At 35.1% G+C, this 25,448-nt stretch overlaps 1 protein-coding gene across 2 annotated transcripts; it reads left to right on the forward strand.

Annotated features, from left to right (window-relative positions):
* Positions 1-12,915: 12,915 nt before the first annotated feature.
* On the forward strand, positions 12,916-25,448 carry LOC122297602 (RPM1-interacting protein 4). 2 transcript variants are annotated; one of them, XM_043107720.1, is made up of 4 exons: positions 12,916-13,436; positions 17,951-18,469; positions 24,831-25,022; positions 25,130-25,448. In XM_043107720.1, exons 1-4 carry the CDS (start codon positions 13,431-13,433, stop codon positions 25,157-25,159), a joined length of 747 nt encoding a protein of 248 aa, XP_042963654.1. In that variant the 5' UTR covers positions 12,916-13,430; the 3' UTR covers positions 25,160-25,448. The 2 variants fall into 2 exon arrangements, with proteins under 2 accessions (XP_042963654.1, XP_042963647.1); XM_043107713.1 differs by lacking the exon at positions 12,916-13,436 and adding an exon at positions 13,991-14,507.

Consider the following 25,448-nt stretch of genomic DNA (forward strand, 5'->3'; position numbering starts at 1 on the left):
AGTATGGGAGAAGCTTAAGGCTCGGTTTGCTCAGCTAGACAACATCAGAATATATCAACTCCAACAACAACTTGGTTTAGTTATGCAATGGACACAATCTGTAAGTGACTATTTCACTCAACTGAATATTGTTTTGGAGGAGTTACGCAATTATAGACCTCTCCCTCATTGCTCATGTGGTTGTTGCACCTGCAATGCTCTTAAAAATGTTAGTGAAACTCAACAAATGAACTATGTTTTCAAGTTTCTAATGGGGTTAAATGACACTTTTGATAGTATTAGAGGACAAATTATCCTCATGAACCCTATGCCCTCATTGGACAAGACCTTTTCATTGGTCTTGCAAGAGGAGAGACAGAGGCAGGCACACATATGACACTGCCTCCTCCTGAATCTTCAGCTTTGGCTGTCATTCATGGACACACCAAAAGAAGAGAAAAATCTGATGTTACTTGTTATCACTGTGGGAAGGTTGGACACACCAAAGAAAAGTGTTATAGGTTAGTAGGATTCCCACCAAACTTCAAGTTCACCAAGAGAAGGCCTGAATATTCGAGTAATGTTTCTGCTGGCATGCACTCAGCAAACCAGGTCCAATCCCAAGGTCAAGAAAGAGTCTATGTCAATGCTTCTCAACTGCCTTTCACCCAAGCTCAAGTTCAACAACTCATTGCTCTAGCCAATGCTTAGACATCACAACTCAACCTCCATGAAACATCTCACCCTCAGCCGTCCAATCATATCAATTCCTTACTACCTACACGCACGGATGCAGTGACCAGCAACCCTCATTCCTCCAACATGGCAGGTATAAGCTCATGCCTCTCTGGTTTTTCAAACTCTTCTATTTTTTTCACTGATCATAAGCAACACCATGCATCCTTCTTGCATCACTCACCACATGATACACATTCCATACCCTAGATAATTGACACTAGTGCCACTGACCATATGGTCTGCTCCATTTCCTTTTTCACCTCTATAACTCGCATCACTAAAGCATATGTTCAGTTACCAAACAAAACTCAAGCCAAAGTCACTCATGTAGGCACTATAAGAATTTCTGAGTCATTAATCCTCATTGATGTTCTGTGTATACCCACTTTCACCTTCAATCTCATTTTTGCCAGCAAGCTTACTCAAAACTCTACTCTTTGCCTCATCTTTTTAAACAACCTTTGTTTCTTACAGGCCCTCTCTTCATGGATGACGATTGGACTTGCTAAAGTCCACAATAGTCTCTACTTCCTTCTTCCAAGCTCTCTTTGTTGCAAGAATATCAACCTATCAGTTTCCTCTTCCCAAAGCCAAGTCTCCAACACGAATGCAGAACAACAATTTGATCTTTGGCATTTTAGATTATGACATCCCTCTCACCAGAGGATGAATGTTATTTAATCTCAAATTTCTGATGTAAAATGCAAAGAACTTATGCAATGTACTATTTGCCACTTGGCCAAGCAAAAACAGGAAACCATTTTCATTTAAGTGTTACCTCTACTTCTTCCCCATTTGAATTAATTTATTGTGATATCTGGGCCCCTACTCTCAAGCTTCCATTCAAGGCCATCACTATTTTCTGACTCTTGTTGGTGACCAAAGTAGGGTAACATGGGTGTACCTAATGAAATTTAAATCAGAAGTCAGAACCATTTTGCAATCTTTTATCCACATGATTAAAACACAATTTAATGCCAAAATAAAGCAAGTTCGATCAGATAATGAACCAAAATTTCACATGCCTAAGTTTTATAACTCTCATGGAATTTTGCATCAAAAATCTTGTGTTTACACTCTACAACAAAATAGAGTTGTAGAGAGAAAACATCAACATCTCTTCTCTGTCACACGAGCCATCATTTTCCAAGCATCTCTTCCAATCAAGTTTTGGGGAGAAGCTGTCTTAACTGCCACCTACTTAATCAATAGAATTCCCACTCTCATTCTTCAAAACATGTCTCCTTATGAAATTTTATTCGCATCTAAACCTTCCTACCATCATTTAAGAGTTTTTGGATGCGTGTGCTTTGTTTCTGCTCTTAAACATAACAGAACAAAACTTGATCTTAGAGCTAATAGATGCATTTTTCTCGGGTATCCAACCTGTATCAAAGGCTATAAGGTTTGTGATTTGGCAACTCAAACCATTTCACCTCAAGAGATGTTACCTTCCAAGAATCCTCCTTCCCTTTTGAAGGTCTCAGTTCAAGTCCTTCTCCCTCTCCTACTTCATTTCCTGATTTGGTTCTCCCTCCTGCTCTACCAAATTCTATACTTTCTTATCCCCTTCATCCTACATCTCCCACTCTTGAAACCAAATTTGATTATTTGACTCATGATCACTCCCTTGACTTATCATTATGTCCTTCCTCTCCACATCAAAATTCCACTCAGCAAGTTCCTCCCAATTTACCTCAACCTCTCGACACTCCTCTCAACATTCCTCTTAGAAGGTCCACTCGAGTCAAACAATTACCAACTTACCTACAGGGCTTTCATTGTTAATTAGCCACTACTACTAAACACCCTCTTCATAAACACTTGTCTTATGCACAACTATCCCCTTCCCATAAAGCCTATGCACTTTCCCTTTTCCTCACCAATGAACCAACAACCTATGAAGAGACAGTGATCTCTCAGCATTGGATAGATGTAATGAAATCTGAGTTAGATGCTTTAGAGGCTAATGGGACATGGACCATCAATACTTTACCTCCAGGAAAAATGGTCATTGGATGTAAATATGTTTACAAAGTGAAACTTAAGTCGGATGGAACAGTAGAGAGACACAAAGCTAGATTGGTGGCAAAGGGCTACACACAAAGGGAAGGTTTTGATTGTCAAGAAACTTTCAGTCCTATGGCTAAACACACTACTGTTCGAGTTTTCTTAGCCTTGGCAGCCATCCATGGTTGGCATCTTTCTCAACTAGATGTGCATAATACTTTTCTCCATGGTGATCTAGATGAGGAACTATATATGAAGCTACCTCCAAGTTTTCAGGTTAAGGGGGAGTCACCTCATGAAAACAAAGAGCTGGTTTGTCGTTTGCATAAGTCTATCTATGGCCTCAAGCAGGCCTCTCGACAATGGCACTCAAAATTTTCTGCTACTCTCATTTCCATTGGTTTCAATCTATCAAAGTCTGATTACTCTTTATTCACAATAAATGATGACCATGGATTCACAGCTTTGTTGGTCTATGTAGATGATATTGTAGTAGGAAGCTCCAGCTCAACAGCCATTGACAGTGTCAAGAAACATCTGCACTCACAATTTAAAATCAAAGATTTGGGCCCTTTAAAGTATTTCTTAGGATTGGAAATACCAAAATTAGTTGCTGGAATTTACTTATGTCAAAGAAAATACACCCTCGAAATTCTTGAGGATGCTGGACTCCTTGGTTGCAAGTCAGTCACCACTCCAATAGAACTCAATCACAAGCTTGCACATTCAGATTTAAATATCTTGGGTGATGTCACAAGGAATAGAAGACTAATTGGACAGCTTATCTACCTATCCATCACCAAGCCAAATATTACATATGCTGTAAATATCTTAAGCCAATTCATCGATAAACCAACACAATCTTACTTGCATACAGCTCATAGAATCCTGAAATATCTAAAGGGTTCCATTGGGCAAGGCATTTTCTTCTCAAGTAAATCCTCTCTACACCTCAAGGCTTTTAGTGATTCAAACTGGGCAGCTTGTCCAGAGATTAGGAGGTCAATTACTGGTTTTTGTATTTTCATTGGGAACTCCTTAGTTAGCTAGAAATCAAAGAAACAAGCTACTGTTTCTCGCTCATCTGTTGAAGCAGAATATCAGGCTTTAGCTCAAACCAGTTGTGAAATCATCTGGTTGATATCTCTACTAAAGGACTTCAATACTGATCATTCCCGACTTGCCCTCCTATATTGTGATAGTCAAGCAGCTATTCATCTCACCAAAAATCCTATTTTTCATGAGAGAACTAAACATATAGAGTTGGACTGTCATTTTGTTAGAGAAAGGGTTCTAAGTGGAGTCATCACACCAATGCACATCAATACCAAGTTCCAACTGGCAGACATGTTCACCAAAGCTTTAACAGTTGCTTCATTCCACTTTTTGCTGTCCAAGATGGGCACATTAAATATATATGCCCATCTTGAGGGGGAGTCTCAAGAATTGCACAAACATCACCATGATCCATGCATTTCAGCTTCAGCACAGAAGACAAAATCTTCATGCATGCCTGCTGCCCACGATCACCTAGAGCACAGCAGGGTAGTTCTTCATAGTACAGCAGAGCAGGCACCACCTAGCATTTGTCTTTTACACTTTATCCTTGCACATAGCCTGTGACGCCTCCAAATTTCCGTTTGGGATCGGAAGGACATTTGAAAGGTCGAGACATGCAACACAAAGTTACCTGCCCCCGTTCATGACATATAAGATGCAATATTCCTAACATGCATCTAACATTATGCAATATTCACAGCGGATAATTTTTTTTTCTTTAGCAATACTATGCACCAAACTGAAAATATCCCAAATACTTAAAACATACTTCACATATAAAGATCCATTGAATAACTAAGATCACAGCACTAGTCCAAAATAGTTATGATCCAAAAAGTACTGGAGATGCAACTCTATCATACAAGTAGTAATTTAACTACTATATTAATATTAACGACGTACCGTCGTTCAGTCGACTGTGTCTAGTTAGTCAGCTCCTGATCCTCTTTTAGGTTCTGTAACAAGATCTACCATTCGAGAGAATGGAAGTTGGGACTACCACAGTGAGATTTGATTACAAATCTCAGTAAGTTAACACAACAAACTTCCACACAAGCTAATGATGCATGGATGACAGTAAAAGCATGAATGCATAATCAAATTCATAAGTAATTGAAACATAACTTGACGCACAATATAGCATAATTGACATAACTTAAATTGAAACGTGAACTGAACTTGACTTGACATGAACTTGATCTGAAACTTGATTTAACATGAAAAATACATACTCCACAGTTGTTGTGGCCCCATGTATTCTACGTATAAATACATACTCCATAGTTGTTGTGGTCCCATGTATTCTATACGTTGTAATGCAGTTAAATACATACTCTACAGTTGTTGTGACCCCATGTATTATACGTGTCACAATATAGTTAAATACATACTTCACAGTTGTTGTGGCCCCATGTATTCTACGTGTCACAATTGTTGTGTCTCACATAGTGTATGCGTCACAATTGCTGTAACCCCATATTTTGTGTACCACAGTTGTTGTGGACCCCACAAAACTGAATGTAACTCAAGATGAAACATGACTGGAATACGAAGGGACTGGCCCTAACATAACATAACGTGACTTGAACATAACTTGAAAGACATGACCAACTTGAGATAGAAACATTTCATAACATGACATATAATAGACAACTTATTTAATATGACATACTTGCAACAATGAATATTACATGACTTGACATACATGTAATAGATTACATACTTAACATGACGTACTTGTAATGCATAGTAATACATGACAGAATATATTATGTAACAGTTTTCATATATATGACAGAATTTATTATGTAACAGACAATTATGTGATAACTTGGCATGGTATGACATATATGATATCACACACACACACACACATATATATACACTGTAGTTCCTTTACTTAGCACACATACATAGTAGACTGTTAGTAAGTTAAAAGCTAATTTACCTCAATCTCCGCATTTCTTATAAAACCTTAAGCGCGATCACGAAAAACTGTAATTAGTGATTCTAAAAGTTAATACTAAATCACTAATAAATTGAAACATGAAAAATACTAACTTAAAGAGTAATATTTCCATTTTACTCTCTGCATGTAGGAAAATGACCGTTTAACCCATAACTTAAGGATTTTGTATACTAATTCCAAAAGTCACCAAAATTTACATGCTTCATGTAAATTTTATCCTTAACTCAAATATCAATTTAGAAAAATTTAAAACTAATCAGAACTATTAAAACTCCATAGGACCGAAATTCTCATATGCTATTTCTATTGATTTTTGTTTCTAACTTGTTTTGATTAACTTTTTGATCTATAATTTATAAAGATGTGATCTTCAAATCAAATCATCACATGATTTAAAAAGATGTCCTAAAACATATATAAGCTTCTAATTTTAGATCACATGGTTAAAAATTAACCAAAACATAAATTGAGCCAAGAACATCCACACTTTGGCTTATCTGAATATCTTTTTGTATAAAATTTCATATCTTTGAAACTAACATCAAATATCTTCAAAATAATAATATAACATGTATATAAGATGCTTAGGATCCTCCAATAAAATTATCAAAGTCATTGGAATAGGTTTAGACCACCAAAGAGTTAAACTTTCTCAAAACAGAAACTGTTTTTCCTCTTCCAGTTTCTAAGTTTCTAAATCTAAGAAAATCTTTCATCAAAACCTTTAATCATGCAAAAATCCTCAATCAATAATCATATATACATGTTAACAATACTCCATAAAAATTTCGGACCAATATCTATCCATTAACTTGGTTAAAAACTCCAAACTATAACATATTCTCCAGTTTATCTCTCAGAATGACTTTTCTATAGTTTACATAATATTTGACTGACCAAATGATTTTCAAATGGGACAAATAAGATATCCACATAAACTAGACTAAAAAATAAACAACTTATATGAAGGAGAATTTATGATAAAACACTTACAAAAATTTCGAAATGGGCGTGTAAAAAAACTCCTAAAAGTTGTCCGAGAGAGAGTGTTTGATATTCTTTTAATGGAAAGTGTAAATGAAGATAAGTTCATGGGTGGTGGCTGGAGATACTTATGAATGAGATATGGAAGAGGATAAGGCTGGAGTTGAGAGTTGAGTGTAGGTTTTTTCTATCCAAAATATCTATAAAAAATCATCTCAAGATATTTCTATCCAATAATATCTACAAAAATCAGCTTAAAATATTTTTATTTAATAATATCTATAAAAATCAACTCAAGATATTTTTACCCAATAATATTCACGAAAATTAACTCAAGATATTTCTTTTTTTATCCAATAATATCCACAAAATCAGTTTAGGCTATTTTTCAAAAGTGGATAGTAGACTTGGAAGAGTAAGGTGGTTAAAATCTTTTCATGTGTCCAATTAAAACTTTCTAACTATTTTCAACAATCAAAAACACACTTCTGATACCACAGTGAGTAATAACATTAACTATACGATTAATAGATTCGTGAAAACTTATCGGGTCTTCACGAGATTCCTAAAGCCAATAAAAATTTCACCATTAAATTTCTAGTGGACTGTTACATAGCCCACGCCTCTCAAAGATTGTACACTGATTAATTGTTTTTTTTGGTGCTCTACTACTGCTACTTTAATTTTCTGAAGATGTATATATATTTGATACTTATTCTTTGTAAACACACATTGAAAATACTGAATGAAAACATCTCTAGTCATTCTCATCCTCTCGGTCATTTTCTCTCCTTCACTTTCTTTTCAATTCTTGACAAACCATTAAAACAAAAGCTCTTACCACTTGAGTCAATTCTTAAAGGCTCTTTCCCTACACTCGAGATTAGCTACATTTAAATATTTAGATAATTTTTGATGATCTATAAATAATAATAAAAAAGTAGTGAATAGTATGTGAATAGAAATGAAATAGTCACTTACGAAGCATAGCCTCAAGGTTGCATGCCCTTTTAAAGAACTATTTGTAGCAAGCACAATCCGACCCTTCACCTAAAACAACAACATAGCATCTTCATGCTAGAGCCAACATGAAGCAACTATAATGTAGTTGAGCATTTAGGGTAGGTAAAAGTATGCACCATTATTAGTGAATATACCCAACTGAGGAAAAAAATGTAAACTTGAGATAATTCATTATTCAATAATAACATTATTATTTTTTTATAATCAAGTTTGACCCCATGAAATAAGTTGACAAGACTATCCACCGTTATCTTTGCTTCATCACAATCAGTGGCGGACCCACGTTGGTCTTGCGGGGCCATGATCCCCTAACCTTTTTGAAAACACAATATATTTATATAGATTTTATACATAATTATATAAATATAGAAAATAATCCCTCAAAAAAGTTTATAATCTCTATATATTTTCTAAAAGTTTTTAAAATTTCAATATATCTAAAAATGCATCTCTCTAGTTTTTTTCTTATATTGTCCTAAAAGTTTTTAATATCTTATATTAAACAAAATTTGTCCTAAAATTTTGTTTAATTTCTATATATTATTTATTTTCAAGGATGTGGCATTTTCAAAATTAAACTTAAAACTAAGTTTAGGAAAACTAATAAGCTTATTAATATATATGGATCTCAAAAATTTTTGTTATACAATATTGAGCTTCTTAATATAAAATTCAAAGTGAAAATATAAGAAAAGTTATTTAAGGTTGATGACTTAGATGAAAAATAGTTGCAAGATTTTATCCTCTAAACTTCATTGAGTAAGAAAAGAATTTGTGTAAAATTTCAATTATAGCATTATATGTTTAATGTGATACGAAAATATCTAAATTTTACATGAAATCTGATAAAGTAGTTTACATCCTAGAATAAAAAGATGACATTTTAAAATATCTATTGATAGTTTAAATGAAGAAAATAAATTTTAAATATTCCATTGCAAAAATAACAATAAATAAATATTATTCCATGAAACATTATTATCAGAATCTAAAACATATAATAATTTGTGCTTTTATAATTTTATTTCTACGTGTACGTAGCAAATTACCGAGATATACTTTTATATGTAGTTATGTTTTTATTATTTTTCAATATCTTTTTAATTTACATAAGAGAAATGATATTAATAGTTTTAGGATGTGCAAGTCTCACCCACTTCCTTTAAAAGAAGTAGGTAAATCTATAAATCACGTCAAAAAAATTATTTTTTAATGTTGGACTTTACTCTTTTTTTGAAGAGAGTGCGTAATGCTTACAACCATACAACTGTATCTATTATTATTCTTTATATAAATGTGTCACATAAAAAAGTTGGCCTTCCCTCAACATAATTGCTAGTTCTGCCACTGATCACAATGGGATGAAAGGCTGTATGACAGTATGGTATATAAATTTTTTTTATAAATATATTAAAGTTCAAACTGGGTTTCTGTTAACCATAAAAAGTGTTTTGATTAAAAAAAAAATGTTAAGAAGAAGAAGAAGAAAATCCTAATCCAAAAGTGAAGCACCGAATCGTTTTCTTAGGTTCGGTTTGGTAAACAAAAATTTTCATCTCAAACTCAAAATTCTCATCTCATCATTACAACTTTTCCAAATCTCCATACAAAATATAATAAATAATTTAACTTTTTCTTAACTTTTTCAAATCCTAAAACAATAATAATATTAAAATATAATATTTTAATATTTTATGTTAAACTCAAAATTTTCATCTCACTTACCAAATAGAACCTTAATCTTCTTATTTATAGGCTCGTTCTCGAAACTTGAACAACTTAGGAAACCAACTTACAACTTGCAAAACAAATTGGGATTTAAATTACTAAAATTAATATTATTTTATACCCATTTTGGATGCCCAACCACTATGTACTTTAATTCCATTCTAGAGCACTTCAAGTTTTAGTCCACAGTATTTATTGGCGCGGTTGTTGGAACTAGAACCACTTGTTGCATACCCATTGGAAACGTCCTTATTGGCTAACGAACATGCATGAAATTAGCAATATTGTTTGTTTAATGATGTTCGTTCAATAGAGTTGATTTGATTACACAAAATTAAACTATCTCATCTCATATAATCATTATAATTTTTTTAAATTCTTACATAAAATATAATAAATAATTCAATTTTTTCAAATTTTAAAATAAAAATAATATTAAAAAATTATATTATAATTATTTTATTCAACTTTTAATAAAACATATCATCTTTTCTAAACTGTGTAATCAAACAAGACCTTTCTTATAAATCCTTCGATGTAGCGCAGTGATTTTAGGGCAAGTTCTGCATTCACACTCATGAGATTAGACTGGAAAAATTTCTCTTCAATTATTTAAGATGAAATATTCTTCGCCGAAGCCACTATTTGGGTGAAGCCACGGCACACATTACGTGTAGACCGGGTTCACTAAAGTTTACCTGAACCAGTTCAGAGCAGTCTCTCGTATCTCAGTGCCAAAAAAGCCCTCAGTCATTTTTCTACAATGGCGGAAGCCCTCGGTCATTTTTTTGATCTGCCGAAGTTTTTCTTTTTTATCCAGCCAAGTTTAGACAACCATCTTTGAAAAACTCACACTTCTATGCATGATCTGTAACATCTTCGTCTCCAGTTACATTTAGAGGCTTCCGCAGGTTTCTTTTCCATTTGACGTTCCTATTCTTTCTTCTTTACTAGGCTTGGTTTAGCCACAATAAGTCTTTATTCGTTAGTTCAACCCCAAAAGTTTGTATTTTGCTTTTAAACTCTACTGGGTTTTTCCTTTTCTTGAGCTTCACCTTCTTTTTTTTTCGCAACCATGAATTTTGAAATTGGGTTTCAGTTGCTTGTGTTATTGTTTTCAATTTTTTCCATATTGATCTAGACAATAGTGTGCCAGTTTAGTTTATTAAGGTATTTTGGGTTTCTGGGTCATTGAACGATTGAAATTTCGATGAAATTTGGTTTAGCTTTTGGGTTTTTGATCTGGGTTTTGAGTGTGAGTATTGAAGTCTCGAGAATTGTTTCTGTATTTCTTTTATCTAATTTTAAAGGGAATCAACTTAATTGCAACCAAATCACTTTTATTCAAATATAAATTATTTTCCTTTTTATAAATCATTATTGTGATCCATTTGTACCGTGCTGCTTGTTATATTGTGTTTATGATTCCTGTGTCTGGATCGAATGGAACAACCTGTCATGTTCATTTTTCAGCTTCTGTGATAGCTGCTATGTCCCCATTGCAGTTTTGTGGGAGGTCCCACTAGAATACTCGTCGTATGAAAATTGTATAAAGTTTAACGGAAGAAGCCACGTAGTGAGTGCAATGTGTGCACTGCTACAGTGGCTTCTCCGTAGCAGAACTCATTTAAGATATACTCGTGGAAACTTCTTGTTAAAAAGTCTATGCACGCGAAGATTAGTGGGAGATTTTTTCTAGATGTCTTTCATCATCTTTAAATTATAAATTACAACTATAATAACACCTTGGTTTTTGTATAAAATAACAAGTGGTGCATGGCACGTAGGTTTGATCGACCTAAAAATAAATAAAATAAAATGTACTTGACGAGCTTTAAGCATTTATAACTCTATTATACACCATAGGTCGTTGTGAAAAGAAATAAACAAGTTTAGCATCTATCAATATATAAAGTTGAACACTTAACCTCGATGATATCATCCAATATTATTAAATTTTGATATTCCAAAAATATGTTATGTGCAGTAAATCTTCATAAAAAACAAAAAAGAAATTCAACCCAAATTCAAATATTATCACATTTTTTAATGATGCTTAGCAGGGATAATGCTAGAGCCTAGATACAGTTTTAAACTCTACCTAATAATTTTGAAAAATTGCAGGACTAACTATTAAAAAATAGATTCTTTCACGTAAATATCAAATTTATCTTTTTTTTTTAAAGAGTGAGAAAGATTTGCATACATTAATCTCGTTTCTTTAACATTCTTATTCAATCTCATCTAATTATTATAACTTTTTCAAATTTATAATAAAAATAATATTTAAAAAATATATTCTAACAATATTTTATTAAATTTTTAATTTTAATTTCAATTCATCTTATCTCATCTCTAAAAACAAATAAAATACAAATCATTTTTCAAAAAATTATGATTATATATTTATGATGGTGTGCAATGATATCTAATGAATTTTTTATTATAGAAAATATAGTACATAATCATTTGATTTTAGTTAACTTGAAGTTCTTGCTCCGATTATAGATTATTCTATTTTGTATACATAATATTGTATTGTTATTATAATGCTTGGTACATGGAGAATAAAAATAAAAAATAAAAAGAAAAAGGTTGCCGGCTATATACGATGGATGGAATGTTCGAAGTACGTAATTCACATTATTGAAGCCTGATTATTAAATTAAAATTAATAGTTGTGCGTCTTTCAACTTTTGACCACCTCTCACCTTTCCTTTCCTTTCCTTTTATTTATTTATTTTTTTTTTAAATTAGAATTTCGAGAAATAATCTACTTTTTTAAGAAATAAAACCTTTTCAATTCATTATTTATGGGTGGGGCAAAAACTTTTCTGATCCCAGAGGCTTTGAATTTGGTCAACGTTTAAAGGATTTGATTTATTTATATATATTAAACAAGGATTATTTTTTTTAATTTTTAAATAATATTACGTATAGTTGTAAAATTGTAATAATTATACAATTATTTTAAAAATATATATTATTAAAAATTAATTTTTTATATAAATTATATATTTATTTATTTTTTAAAAAATAATTATATAACACTTGTATATTCACCATTTCTCTTAATCTCGAATTTGAAAGGAAAAATTATAATATTTACAAAGAAATCAGTAAATATTTTCCTAATGATTATATAAATTAGTTGAAGAAAAAACAAAAAAAAAAGAAAGTTAGTTGAAGAAAATTGGTTTAATTTAATGGAAGTGGAAGTAAGAAATTGTGAGAAAAAGAAGAAGAAGAAAAGCCTGATTTAAATTCATAATAATGGAAGGTGGGTGGCAGAAAATAAATGGTTGCAGGAGAAGCAAACAAAACAGAGGAGGACCCATTTAAATGGAAGAAGACAATAACAGCTTTACAAGGGTCCTTCAATGGATGCTTAATTCAGCCGCCATTAACAGTAACGGCGTTAACTCAGACCTCCCTAGTCACCATATTCGCTTCTCTCTACGCCCTTCCAATCCCTTCCAATCGAAAGCTCAACTACCTCAAACGGAAGCGGAGAATTTGTGGAAAATTTAGCGGTCATTGACAATTTTTTATTTTCAATTTTTACGCTTTACACGCCAGAGAGACTTTTAATTGGACGGTCAACTTTGATGTCCTCTGGCTTGAAGCAGTTAAAATTTCTTTGACGCCAGCGGTGGGGTGAGAGTCTGACGCAGACTGCAGAGAGACATTTGAGAGAGCTTTGTAGTTCGTACAGGGAGGATGAGAATGGTCAAATATGACCGGTGGCGTCGGTCAATGGTTGATTAAACTCCTCTTTAAAACTCTCTCATCTCTCTCTCTCTCTCTCTCTCTCTAGCTCTCTCTATATTTTTCTCTCTGGGTCAGCTTGGTTGTCTGAATAACTGCGGTGGGTTTGATCTTAGCAGTTGAATCTCTTGAAAAATCTTGTTTTTCCGTTCCAAGCTCCGTGGGCAGTGCAATGGCTGTAAGCTTACCTCTATTTTTTCCTCCTCTTTCTCTCTCTCTGTCACTCGCTTTCTCTTTCATGCAATTTCTCTTTTTGTCGGGAATGTATTGCTTTTCTGCTTGGTTGCCGAGAAAACTGAGGGAAAGAAACAAATTGATTGTCTGGGTTTTTTGTATTATGTTTTGAAGTCGGCTTAGTTGAACGGAGTTTTTAGTGTTTTTATCTGTTTCCTCGTTTGCCAAATTAACAACCCAGTACAGCATATGCAGATTCTTTTCTGGGTTTGAATCATTTCGTTATGTTCTGATGAGAGATCTGCGATTTGTATAATTTACTTGCGAATCAAGAAGCATTAGCAAAATTGGGGATTCAGTCCATCTGGTTTTGTTTTGCTTGGTTTTTACCTTTTCTGTTTGTTTGGAAAATATGGACTAAACAGATAACCAAACACCGGTGCTTTGTCTCACAATAAACTATTTCAGCCGAGATATGATGTTGGAAAGTTAAAGTTCGAATTCTGCACTCCCTTATAAAAAAGAAAGAGTTTTTGAACTCTTGCTTGAATGATGAGTGTGTCTGAATTAAATTAAAAAGGGGACAAATGCAATCGGCAGTTTGAGTGTCTTGAGTTGTTGCTTGATGCGCTTGCTTAGTTGATTTATGTAGGCTTCTTTCTCTGCGTAATTTTGTTTAAGAAAGTAGCCATGTTGTCAAGCGGTCTAGTTTGATTTCTTTGGATGAGTTGTTAATTACACTTGTGGTTGTTGCTGTTTCGTTCTTGGAAATTGAAACTCAGGTTGAATCGATCATCAATTTTGAGTCGGATGTGGTTGACATCATATTTTGGTTGTCCAAATGAATTTACAGTGTGGGACATTTTTGTGTCAGGTTTTTATACAATGATCGTATTCTAAGGAATTATGGTGCGTGTATGCATATGGTATACATATTTCATACTTCTTAACCCGTTGGTCATGGGAAGTACTGTTCCATGTACTCTGCTATGTTTCCCCCTAAATTGAAGCGTCATGTCCTATGTTAATGAGGAAAAGCGCTGCCACTCCCTTTTCATCAGGACCGGACTTTGTGGTACTAATACTGATATATTTCTTAGTTTATGAGTCAAGAGCTGGATCGGAACCTTCTACTGGAAATAAAGTGTTATATATTTAAACCTTGGTTAGGATCTCTAGCGGATAGGGCAAAGCCTGACAAACTTAGTCAATTGCTTTACACCCATTTTTTTAGAGAATGGGGAGGACAAAGTTTCACCCTACGCTATAGACCCACTAAGTTCACCATATTTGTTTTTAATTGGTCCCTGTTTCCTTTCATGATTTAAAGTACCACTTTTTGGTTATAAATGATGTTGTCCACAAATACTAAAGATAAACAAGAAAATTCTTTTAACTTAAAACTTGTAAACAAGAATAATATTCTATTCCATCATTTTGTGTAATGTTGTGTTTCATACAGAATGGGAGCAGACCTTTGTTATATCTCATCATTTATTTGCTCTAAAACTCAGTGGTGGAGAACTTGTGATTATTAGTTCATTGTATGGTTAGTCCTATGGTATAATTTGATAGTCGTTAGCTAATACATATCTGCTGGTATCTTCACTCTGGTACTGTTTGGGTTAAGGTGACAAGGATGCCTCTATAAGATATTGGTTGTGCTGAGAAATAACACAATTGGAGTGATCTATCTTAATTCTGTGCCAACAAAGCATATGCCTAATAATAATTTTGAACAAATTTGAGCTTGATACTAGTGAATGCTGTGAAAGTCCGAGTGTTATCAGTATTTTCACTTTGCAGTGCACAACTTGGTGCTCTTTATCGAGCCACCATCCCTTACCTCATTCTTTGGATGGTCAAGAAAGTTTAGTGAAAACTGTTGAAACCCAGATTAGTTCCGTCTCAGCAGAGTCTCGCTAAGTCTTGAGCAGTAAACTCGATGAGTTTAACGGTTATTTATTAATTCATTTTCTTGTTGATTGACTATTAGTTACTTGGGAATGTTTTTTGGTTTTCTAAAGGGAACTATTGGAAGAGGTCTGAAGGACAACCATATTATTAGTGTGTTTTCTTATTGTTAGACATCAAAGAATATTTATGAAGATAGCCTGAGCAATATAGGATGACAATTAATTAGGTGAGGTATTTCAACTTTCAATTAAGTTTGGAATATTGATGATTTTTATTGGGCCTAAATTATATTTAACGGGCCATATTGGATAAGCCCACGAGGGATAAATTTTTGAGGTTGATTAGGTATTTTAATTTAGCTCAATAACTAGGTTAAATCTCATTTATTATTTATTAAATGAGTTAGACTCATTTTAGAATTTAAATATTGACTATTAGAAATTTATTTCAATTTAAACTCATCGTTGATTGAAGTTCTCTACACAATCTCAGTCACTGTCAATTCTACATTGAATGAACTACTAGATAGATCATGTTTTTAAATTCAGACTCTTTCTTAAATGATCGTGATTGAGTCGAACTCAAACTCGAACTTGTCAGCATCCTATTCCAACAGGGATACAACTCTACAAGTCGTCTTTATGTTAAAACTCTTTAACTGAGTCCAACTCAAACTGGTTGTTACTCTCTTCCAAATCTCTCTATAAATATTAAATATCTTCCTTTTGCGTGTTATTTGGAAAAAAACCATAAACCTCCTAGTCTAGCACCGTGATAGATTTTTTGTCGAAAATTTTAGGAAGCAACACTACAAGGTAAGTAGCTTGATCATAAATTAGGATTAGCATACATTAGCTAGTTATATATATATTATTATTATTAAAGCCAGTTCTTTTGAAGCTAGTGTTTACGTACCACGCAAGTCATGATATTTGCAAGCACATCATTCACTATGTTTCATTTTGCATGTTATAGTTATGTATGTATTATGCATCTCCTGCATCTCACGTTGCATAGACAAGTAAGCTTTCATAAGATAAAGTGTGAGATACTTATAAAAAAGAAGAAGATCAAGTGTAAGATAAGCTCATAACAGTTAATCAGATGGTCATTCAAATGCATGGTACCAATGCAGTGTTAGGGTGGGCGTGCAAGCCACGGATTCAAGCGTGGTCCACCGTAGCACGCCAGAGTATTGCACAGTCTGCTTCCTTTGCTGCAGCAAAGAAAGTTAGTGTATAACCTTGCATACAGTGTTAAGTGTGTTGGCCACAATGGCCAGCTAGACAAGTCAGATAAATCAAATTAGTCAGTTAATTCAAATAAATCAGTCATGCATAGCATAAGCATCAGTATGATCAGTCATGATTTTAAGTTCTCAGTATGAAATATTTTATGAAAAATCTTATTTTAAGTATGTTTACGTTATGATGAGTTTCTTACTGAGTTATCGACTTATTTTAGTTTGTTTTTATTTTTTTAAACCACCTCAGATCAGAATATTTATGAAGGTAGAGCTGCAAGACGGGGCTTAGTCTAAGGAGGCGTGATAGTGGCCTAGATCGTATATAGAGATTTTAAGTTATGATTTTTATGGCACGGATTTTGAGAAATTTTAGTAAATGCTTCCGCACACTCTCATTTATGATTTCAATATTTTAATTTAAAACGACTTTATTTATTATAAAGACTATTTGTACTTGGAGTTGGCGATTCCTTCAAAATAAAAGAAAATATTTTTAAGTCAGGTTCAGTAGTAGCACTCCGGCTTTCTCAATAATTTTTAAATGTGATTTTATTCTTAAACCTGGGAAACGGGGTGTTACAGGTTTAGTTCAAAATTTGAGGAAATATAGAGGAAGAGGAAGAAGAAGGAATGGAATCCTTGAGTCTGACCTGGACCTTCTAGGAGTCTGACACTCTTGGTTAGAGTATAATGAAGTCTTGACTCTCACCATTATATAATAGAAGAACTCACCGACAATATCAGTGATGTATATTATTAATGAAATTGAAAGAGTAGCTTTGACATAGTTAAAACTCTGTCTGCCTTATCCTAGTAGCACTTTGTTCTAATGAAAAAATACCAGCAGCAAACTAGTAAATCATAGAAACTTCTATTCCTCTATATTTTTTGGGGGGAATATACTGCAGTGATCATATGCTGAAGTTGTGTAGATACCAATTTTACATGCCTCTGGATGTACGACATGTCTAAAACTTGGCAACAGCTATATGGCATCATGCAATTTGGTTTCTTGGTATTATAATGTTACAATCTTTTTTGCAGTTCTAATGATGAATATTTCAATCTATAATGTGCATCCACTGTTAATGTACTGCTTATGGTAGTGCTTTCTCAATGTTTAACGAGATAATCCGAGGTTTATTGCATGTCAGGGAACTGTTTTCATATTTGTAAATGAAGTTTTTTTTATTTGTTTTTTTAATGTTGATTATTATTAGGTGGTCAACAAGAAAGCTCTTTCTACAAGCACTATAAATTGGCTTTTATATCCTAACAGCATACTGCTGTTTTCTATAATGTTGTTGCTAATGATGTCATAATATAATGTTAGAAGCATGTTTTTAACGTTGCAGCAACGTTCACATGTACCGAAATTTGGCAATTGGGAAAGTGAAGAGAATGTTCCTTACACGGCCTATTTTGATAAAGCTCGCAAGGGTCGAGGTGGGACCAAGATGATAAATCCAAATGACCCTGAAGAGAATCCTGATTTAGTTTCTGATAATTCATCTTCATCTCATGGTCCTGCTGCCAGAGCTGAAACCGAGGAACCAGTAAGAGAGGGAGCTGGAAGATCAACACATGAACGGCGGAGCAGGGATGATGGTGATGTCAGGCAGTTCACCGGTTCTCCAGCCCATCATGATAATACAGGCAGCAGAGCTCATGGAGGCCGTGAAACCCATAGAAGACCTGCAAGGCACAGCATTGGATCTGAGTACAGTGTTGAGCGTTCACCACTCCACAGCCATGCAAAGGTCCCAGTGAGAGATGGTGGGGTCAGTTCATACACTTCAGAAGGAAAGTCATATGATAGTAGCCATGGTACTCCTGGAAGATACCGAAAACCAGAGACTCGAGGTGATGAAACAGTAAGTTTTCTTCCTCTCATAATTTTTCTGCCATAAATATAATAAACTAGAAAATGTACATTTGATCATTTTTATGCTAGCTGAAAAGGAAAGAAAGGAATGATATGAATTGGCAAGTAGATTTCTAGAAGTAGTTTAATTTTGCAGGAAGTTATTTTCTCAAGAAATAAGTTGAGGGTAAACTCAATTTACCTCTTAAACTATCTAGCGTTGTTTCTTCTGAGTATAGAGGGAAATGTTTTTTCTTAAAAACATTTTTTTGATCGATAAACAAATATATATTGATCAAAAGTGTAGGCAATAGCCCAAGTATACGGGACATATACAAGAGCATCGCCTAAGCGTGCTAGTTTAGAAATACAATAAATTCATGGAAGATCTTGCCATGAAAATCAATTACAATCAACCAATGTAGTAAAGTACTGAAAAATAAGTTTCCAAGCTCATCCATTGATTGTTCTGGATCTTCAAAACATCTTGCATTCCTCTCCCTCCAAATGCACCACCATAGACATGTTGGGACCATCTTCCATATTGGTGCAATTTGAGAGTTTCCCCGAATGTCTCTTCAAGAAGCTAGAAGATCTCTTACCCTTCTCGGCATCACCCAAGCTAGTCCCAACTGAGCAAAGACTTCATTCCATAAAGCCATGGCAATCTCACAATGAAGTAATAGGTGGTTGACGGACTCTCTGCTCTACTTGCACGTACAAAACCAATCCATGACTATGATTCAACGTATCCTCAAGTTGTCTAGAGTGAGGATCTTCACCAAAGAAGCCATCCATACAAAAAAGGCTGCCTTTCAAGTTGCCTTTGTCTTCCAGAAGCTCTTTCATGGGAATGGATTGTGTTGTGCTTAGTCATGGTGTGGTAGATGTCAAATGGATTCAATGATCCTTTCATAGGATTTCTTCCCATTTTATAGAACAAATTTACATGGCTATGTACTGTCTATTTTGAGCGGGAATACCACCTAACATGTGATTTCTTCAATTACGTCTGATGCTTGACAGCACTGTGTGTAGCACCACCTAACATGTGAGGCCCTAAATTACGCCTGATATTTAGCAGTGTCATGTGTAGCCTACAATCTAAAATACTACAACTATACAATATTACAAATAATGAGAGGACTGTTGTACGTTGACAGCCCCCCTCAAATTGATGCGGGTTGATCAACAAGCATCAATTTGCTACTTAGGAAGCAATGTTGATGACGAGTGAGAGCCTTGGTGAAGATATCAGCAATCTGTAGTTCAGTGAAAATATGTGGAAGAGTGATAACACGAGCTTCAAATGCTTCACGAATAGAGTGACAATCTACTTCAATATGCTTCGTGCACTCATGATGGACTGGATTGACTGTGATCTGAATAGCACTCGTATTGTCGGCATGTAGAGGCGTCGGATTGTTCTCAGAAAAATCTAACTCAGTAAGCATACCTCGAAGCCAAATAATTTTAGAACAAGCTAAAGACATCGCTTGGTATTCAGATTCTGTAGATGACTTAGAAACTCTGTCTTGCTTCTTACTTTTCCAAGAGATTAATGCATCATCTAAGAACACACACCAACCAGTGATGGAGCGACGTGTATCCGCACAACCAGCCCAATCAGCATCACTATAAGCAGTAAGACGAGTCGAATTGCCGGCCGGGAAGAATAAACCACGGGTAGAAGTGCCCTGAACATAGCGTATGATCCTACGAACAGCAGTGAAATGAAGGTGACGAGGAGTCTGAAGAAATTGACTGACTTGCTGTAAAGCAAAAGAAATGTCCGGTCTAGTAAGGGTGAGATAAACAAGGCTACCCACCAACTTCCGATATAAACTGGGATCAGCAAGTAAGTCACCCTCCTCTTTGCGAAGCTTGACATTTAATTCCATGGGAGTATCAACAGAAGTAGCCTCCTGTAGGCCAGCTGTAGCCACCAAGTCACTAGCATACTTATGTTGATTGAGTGAAATACCAGAGGGACTACGATGCACCTCAAGACCAAGAAAATATGTGAGAGATCCAAGATCTTTCATATGAAAGGACCCTGAGAGATGACTCTTGAGCTGACCAAGTAAAACAGAATCGGAACCAGTAATCACAATATCATCAACATAAACTAATAGCACAACAATACCCATATATGATTTCCGAAGAAACAAGGAAGTGTCATACTTGCTCTGCTTGAATGAGAATTCTAATAAATTAGTTCGAAATTTATCAAACCAGGCCCTTGGAGCTTGTTTGAGACCATAAAGAGAGCAACGAAGCTTACACACATGTGAGTTTGGAGAGGGTTCCAAACTCGGGGGTGGTTTCATATAAATACATTCTTTAAGATCCCCGTGAAGAAAAGCATTCTTAACATCCATCTGATATAATGGCCAATCATTGGAAGCAGCAAGAGCTAAATTGTACGAACAGTGGTCATCTTAGCCACAGGGACAAAGGTTTCTTCATAATTGACACCATATTCTTGATTATTTCTAAGTGCAACAAGTCGAGCTTTATAACAATCCAAACTCCCATCAAATTTAACTTTAATGGAGTAAACCCATTTACAACCCAGAGGAACTATGGTGGAAGGACAGGGTGCAATGTCCCAGGTGTGATTGGCCTCTAGAGCAGTAATTTCTTCCTGCATAGCTTGTAGCCAACAATCATGCTTGACAGCATGTGAGTAGCATGTGGGAATATTAAAATTGGACAATGTAGTAGTAAGAGCAGAAGCAAACCACCCATACCTATCCGGAGGTACAGATACTCGAGAGGAGCAACGTGCCGGGTGCTCTGAAGCTACTGTAATGGACTGATTTTGGTGCATGGTGGGATCAGATATTGGTTGAGCCACTGGAAGAGACTGTGGGCGGGAGCGTCTTGTATACATAAGACTGGTTTAAAGCGAGAGTTGATTTGATGAAGATTTAAAAACTGTTGCTCAAAAGATGGGAGGATCACAGTAGAAGAAGAGAGCACAGATGACACAGGAAAGAAATGTTGATTTTCAAAGAAAATAACATTCCTAGAAATGCGTGTACGATGTAAAGTAGGATCATAGCAAACAAATCCCTTTTGACATACATTATATCCCAAGAATGCACATCTAACAGATTGAGCAGATAATTTATATCACTCATGAGAAGGTAAATGAACAAAACATACACATCCAAAAATACGAAGATTCTCATAACTAGGTTGTGTAGCAAACAAGTAGAAATAGGGAGACTCCATGTGTAAAACTTGGGACGGTAATCGATTAATCAAGTGAGTAGCAGTTTTCAAAGCCTCAACCCAGAACATGGATGGAACAGAGGATTCTAATAAAAGAGTATGTACCACATTAAGAAGATGACGATTTTTATATTCGGCTACTCCATTCTGTTGGGGAGTAGCAGGACATGTACGTTGATGAATAATACCTGTAGAAGCCAAGAATGCCTGAAACTCAGTAGACAAATATTCACCATCAGAATCTGTGCATAATGTCTTAATAGTTCCAGAAAATTGATTGTCAACATACACTAAAAACTTAGTGAAAGTTTGAAAAATTTCAGATTTAGAGCGAAGAAAATAAACCCAAGTGAATATGCTATAATCATCAATAAAAGTCACATAATATTTAAATTTTTCAGGTGAACTAACCGGGGAAGGTCCCCAAACATCACTATCGATGAGATCGAAGCAGTGAGAAGCTCTACTAGCATTCAAAGGAAATGGAAGAATTTTACTTTTACCAAATTTACAAGAATCACACTCTAAGAGATAAAGAGGAATGTATTTTATTATCAAGAAAACCCGAGTGCAAGACATGAGAGAAAATTTGAGTGCTAGGATGACCTAAACGACGATGCCACACCACACTCAGATCAGGAACATTATTACAAGCAAAAGACTTAATTGACGAGACTGAAGAAAGTGCTGGAACAGGTAAAAATAATGGAAACAAGCGCCCCACTTTAGGTCCCTTCGCGATCGGCTCCCCCGTTACCTGGTCCTACACAACACAACCATTACCAAAAAAATTAATAATACAATTATTATCAACTAATTGACCAACAGAAATAAGATTTGTGGAAAGTTGAGGGGCAAGAAACACATCAATAAATTTGGAAGAGACATCTCCGACAGTAGCGATGGGCAAAGAATTGTCATTGGCAGTCTGAATGACAGATTGACCAGCATAGGGCTGCACATGACATAGAGCACTGGCAGTATTCGTCATGTGATTAGAAGCACCCGAGTCTACATACCAAAGTTTAGTATAATTTTTACCTTGAAACCACATTGCAGATAATGCCGAAATTAGCATCTGTTGCACCATTTCTGGTGTGCATTAATTTTTTGCGGGAGGTGCAGGATAAGAGGAAGCACTTGAGAAAGAGCCATGTGCTACAGAAGTCCCGACGGGAGGAACAATAACAGAAGTCTGAAATGCTTAGGCCTGACGATTTTGGGGGCGAATACGACAGTCTTTGATAATGTGACCCTTCTTCTTGCAATAAGAATAATATTTCTTAGGATAATTAGCAGCAATATGCTCATGTTCCCTACAGCAGAAATACTGTAAGGTGCTAGAATATGCAAGTGGTCCTCGTCGTTGAGCAGCATAAGCTACAGGAGCGGACCCTATTAGAGAAGCTTGAGTACTAAGCCTTTGTTCTTCACGAAATAACTCACCAAAACAAACTCAAGAGAAGGAACAGGATAGCGATTCAGAAGAGAAGAGCAAACGGTTTCATACTCGGGACGAAGTTTCATAAGGAACTGATCACAATGACGAGTCTCATGAATACTTTGAATAGTGGAAAGAGAGGCAACAGGAACATCTGTGGTAACCAAATCAGAATATTCGTTCCAAAGAGTCAAGATAGCGGAATAATAGTCTTGGATGGTACAATTGTCATGCGTATGATCTAGCTGAAAACGACGAGCACCGTTATCTTGATGATAGACTTTCTTTAAGTAAGTCCGCATTAATTGAGCGGTGCGATGAGGTCGTAAGTGGGTGACAATATGTGACTCAACCGAGCCAAGAAGCCAAGACATAATCCTAGCATCAAGCATATCCCAATCTTTGGATTTATCAGGGTTGGATGCACAATCAGTGCCGTCAATATGACCCCAAAGATCTTTTTCTTTAATAAAAAATTCAAATTGAAATGCCCACATAGAATAATTATTACCCGTAAACTTGGTACACAAATGTGCGAAGTCCATACTAATTAAATGGTACACACAAAGGCCAAAAATATCACAAAGGGCGAGACAAAAAGAATGGACTAAATGAATTATAATTATAAATATCACAAAGGCCACGTGGAAGACTAATGGAATCCAAGACAAGACAAAAGAAAAGGATTATAATTATCAAGACTCAATGACCCACGGCAGAAACTAAAAAAGAATTATAGTCAATGTGTTTGACTATGCTTAACAGCCTGTACTCAAGCTGTATTCCACGGCAAAAGAAATGAGAAAATGGCCAAAAACAGTATTGCCGACAGCAGGAAACAGATTTGCAGGAAAAAAATAATCGGCTAGCAGAGTTGCTGAAAAACAGAGAAACAGAGTTGCTGAAAAACAGAGAAAGAGTTGCCGATAGAAAAAAAATTGCCTAAAACAGGAAACCAAGCTCAAGAGATGCCGAAATCAAGCACAGAACCAAGAAAATAAAGAAACAGCACAAACCCAACCGAGGCACAAGACCAAAGGTACCGAGGACACCAAATCACAAGAGAAATAGATGAAACACAAGAGAGAAATCTAAAAAATTCGAGAGAGACAATCTTAGGCTCTGATACCATGTCAAATGGATTCAATGATCCTTTCAGAGGATTTTCTCCCATTTTATAGAACAAATTTACATATCTATGTACTGTCTATTTTGAGCGGGAATACCACCTAACATGTGATTCCTTCAATTACGTCTGATGCTTGACAGCACTGTGTGTAGCACCACCTAACATGTGATGCCCTAAATTACGCCTGATATTTAGCTGTGTCATGTGTAGCCTACAATCTAAAATACTACAACTATACAATATTACAAATAATGAGAGGACTGCTGTACGTTGACAGTAGAAAGATCAGACTGTGATTAGTTGTTTTTTATTTGAGGCATGTGAATCCTGATAGTTTTGCTATTTAAATATTTTTTTTTTTTTGATAAGTAGTTTTGCTATTTAAATATTGAAACAACCTACTATGTTTTTCCATTTTTTCCCAAGCTATCATGGAGTGATTTATATTTTGACAGAGACTGGAAACTTAGTTTCGTGAAATCATTTGTTAGTTCACTCTTATATAACTCTGATTCAGTCTTCTGTTAAACCTTGTCAACTGTTTTGGTTCCTATCTGGCAGCCTGAAAAAGGTGCTGCTGTTCCAAAATTTGGTGAGTGGGATGAGAACAACCCTGCATCAGCTGATGGTTTTACTCACATTTTTAACAAAGTGCGGGAAGAGAGGCAGACTGGGGTGGGAAGGGTACCGGGTTCTAATGGAACTCCATACAACAACACGCGGCGGATGCAAGATGCTGATGACAATGCTAAGGTTTGTTATCTTTCATTGATTCTCATTTTTCATAAATATATTCATGTGCTTTTTGGTTTTAACGGTACTGATCATTTGGGTTTCTATTCTCTTGCTCAATCTTTCAGAGTTGCTGCTTTCCATGGTGCAGAAAATGATGTCTTTGGATTTTTGGATAACCACAAAGTTTGTGGGAATTGTAAATACCGCTGAATGCTCTATCGGAGCTGAGTCAGTTCGTTCATTTGGTCTGCGTGCGGTACTTTGTATTAATAAACGTACAATTGTGGTGTTAAAACATGCCTTGTTTTGGTGATTCTTTTTTGCCTTTAGCTGCTCTAAGTAGTACTGTACTGTCTATATTCAGTTTTGCAAATTTATTTGCCTGGAAAAGACCAGCTACAGATTCTTTTATTCTATTCCAATATATTGCGGTGACTTTCTATT

This window comes from Carya illinoinensis, chromosome 2, assembly GCF_018687715.1.
Source record: "Carya illinoinensis cultivar Pawnee chromosome 2, C.illinoinensisPawnee_v1, whole genome shotgun sequence".
NCBI classification, from domain to species: Eukaryota; Viridiplantae; Streptophyta; class Magnoliopsida; order Fagales; family Juglandaceae; genus Carya; species Carya illinoinensis.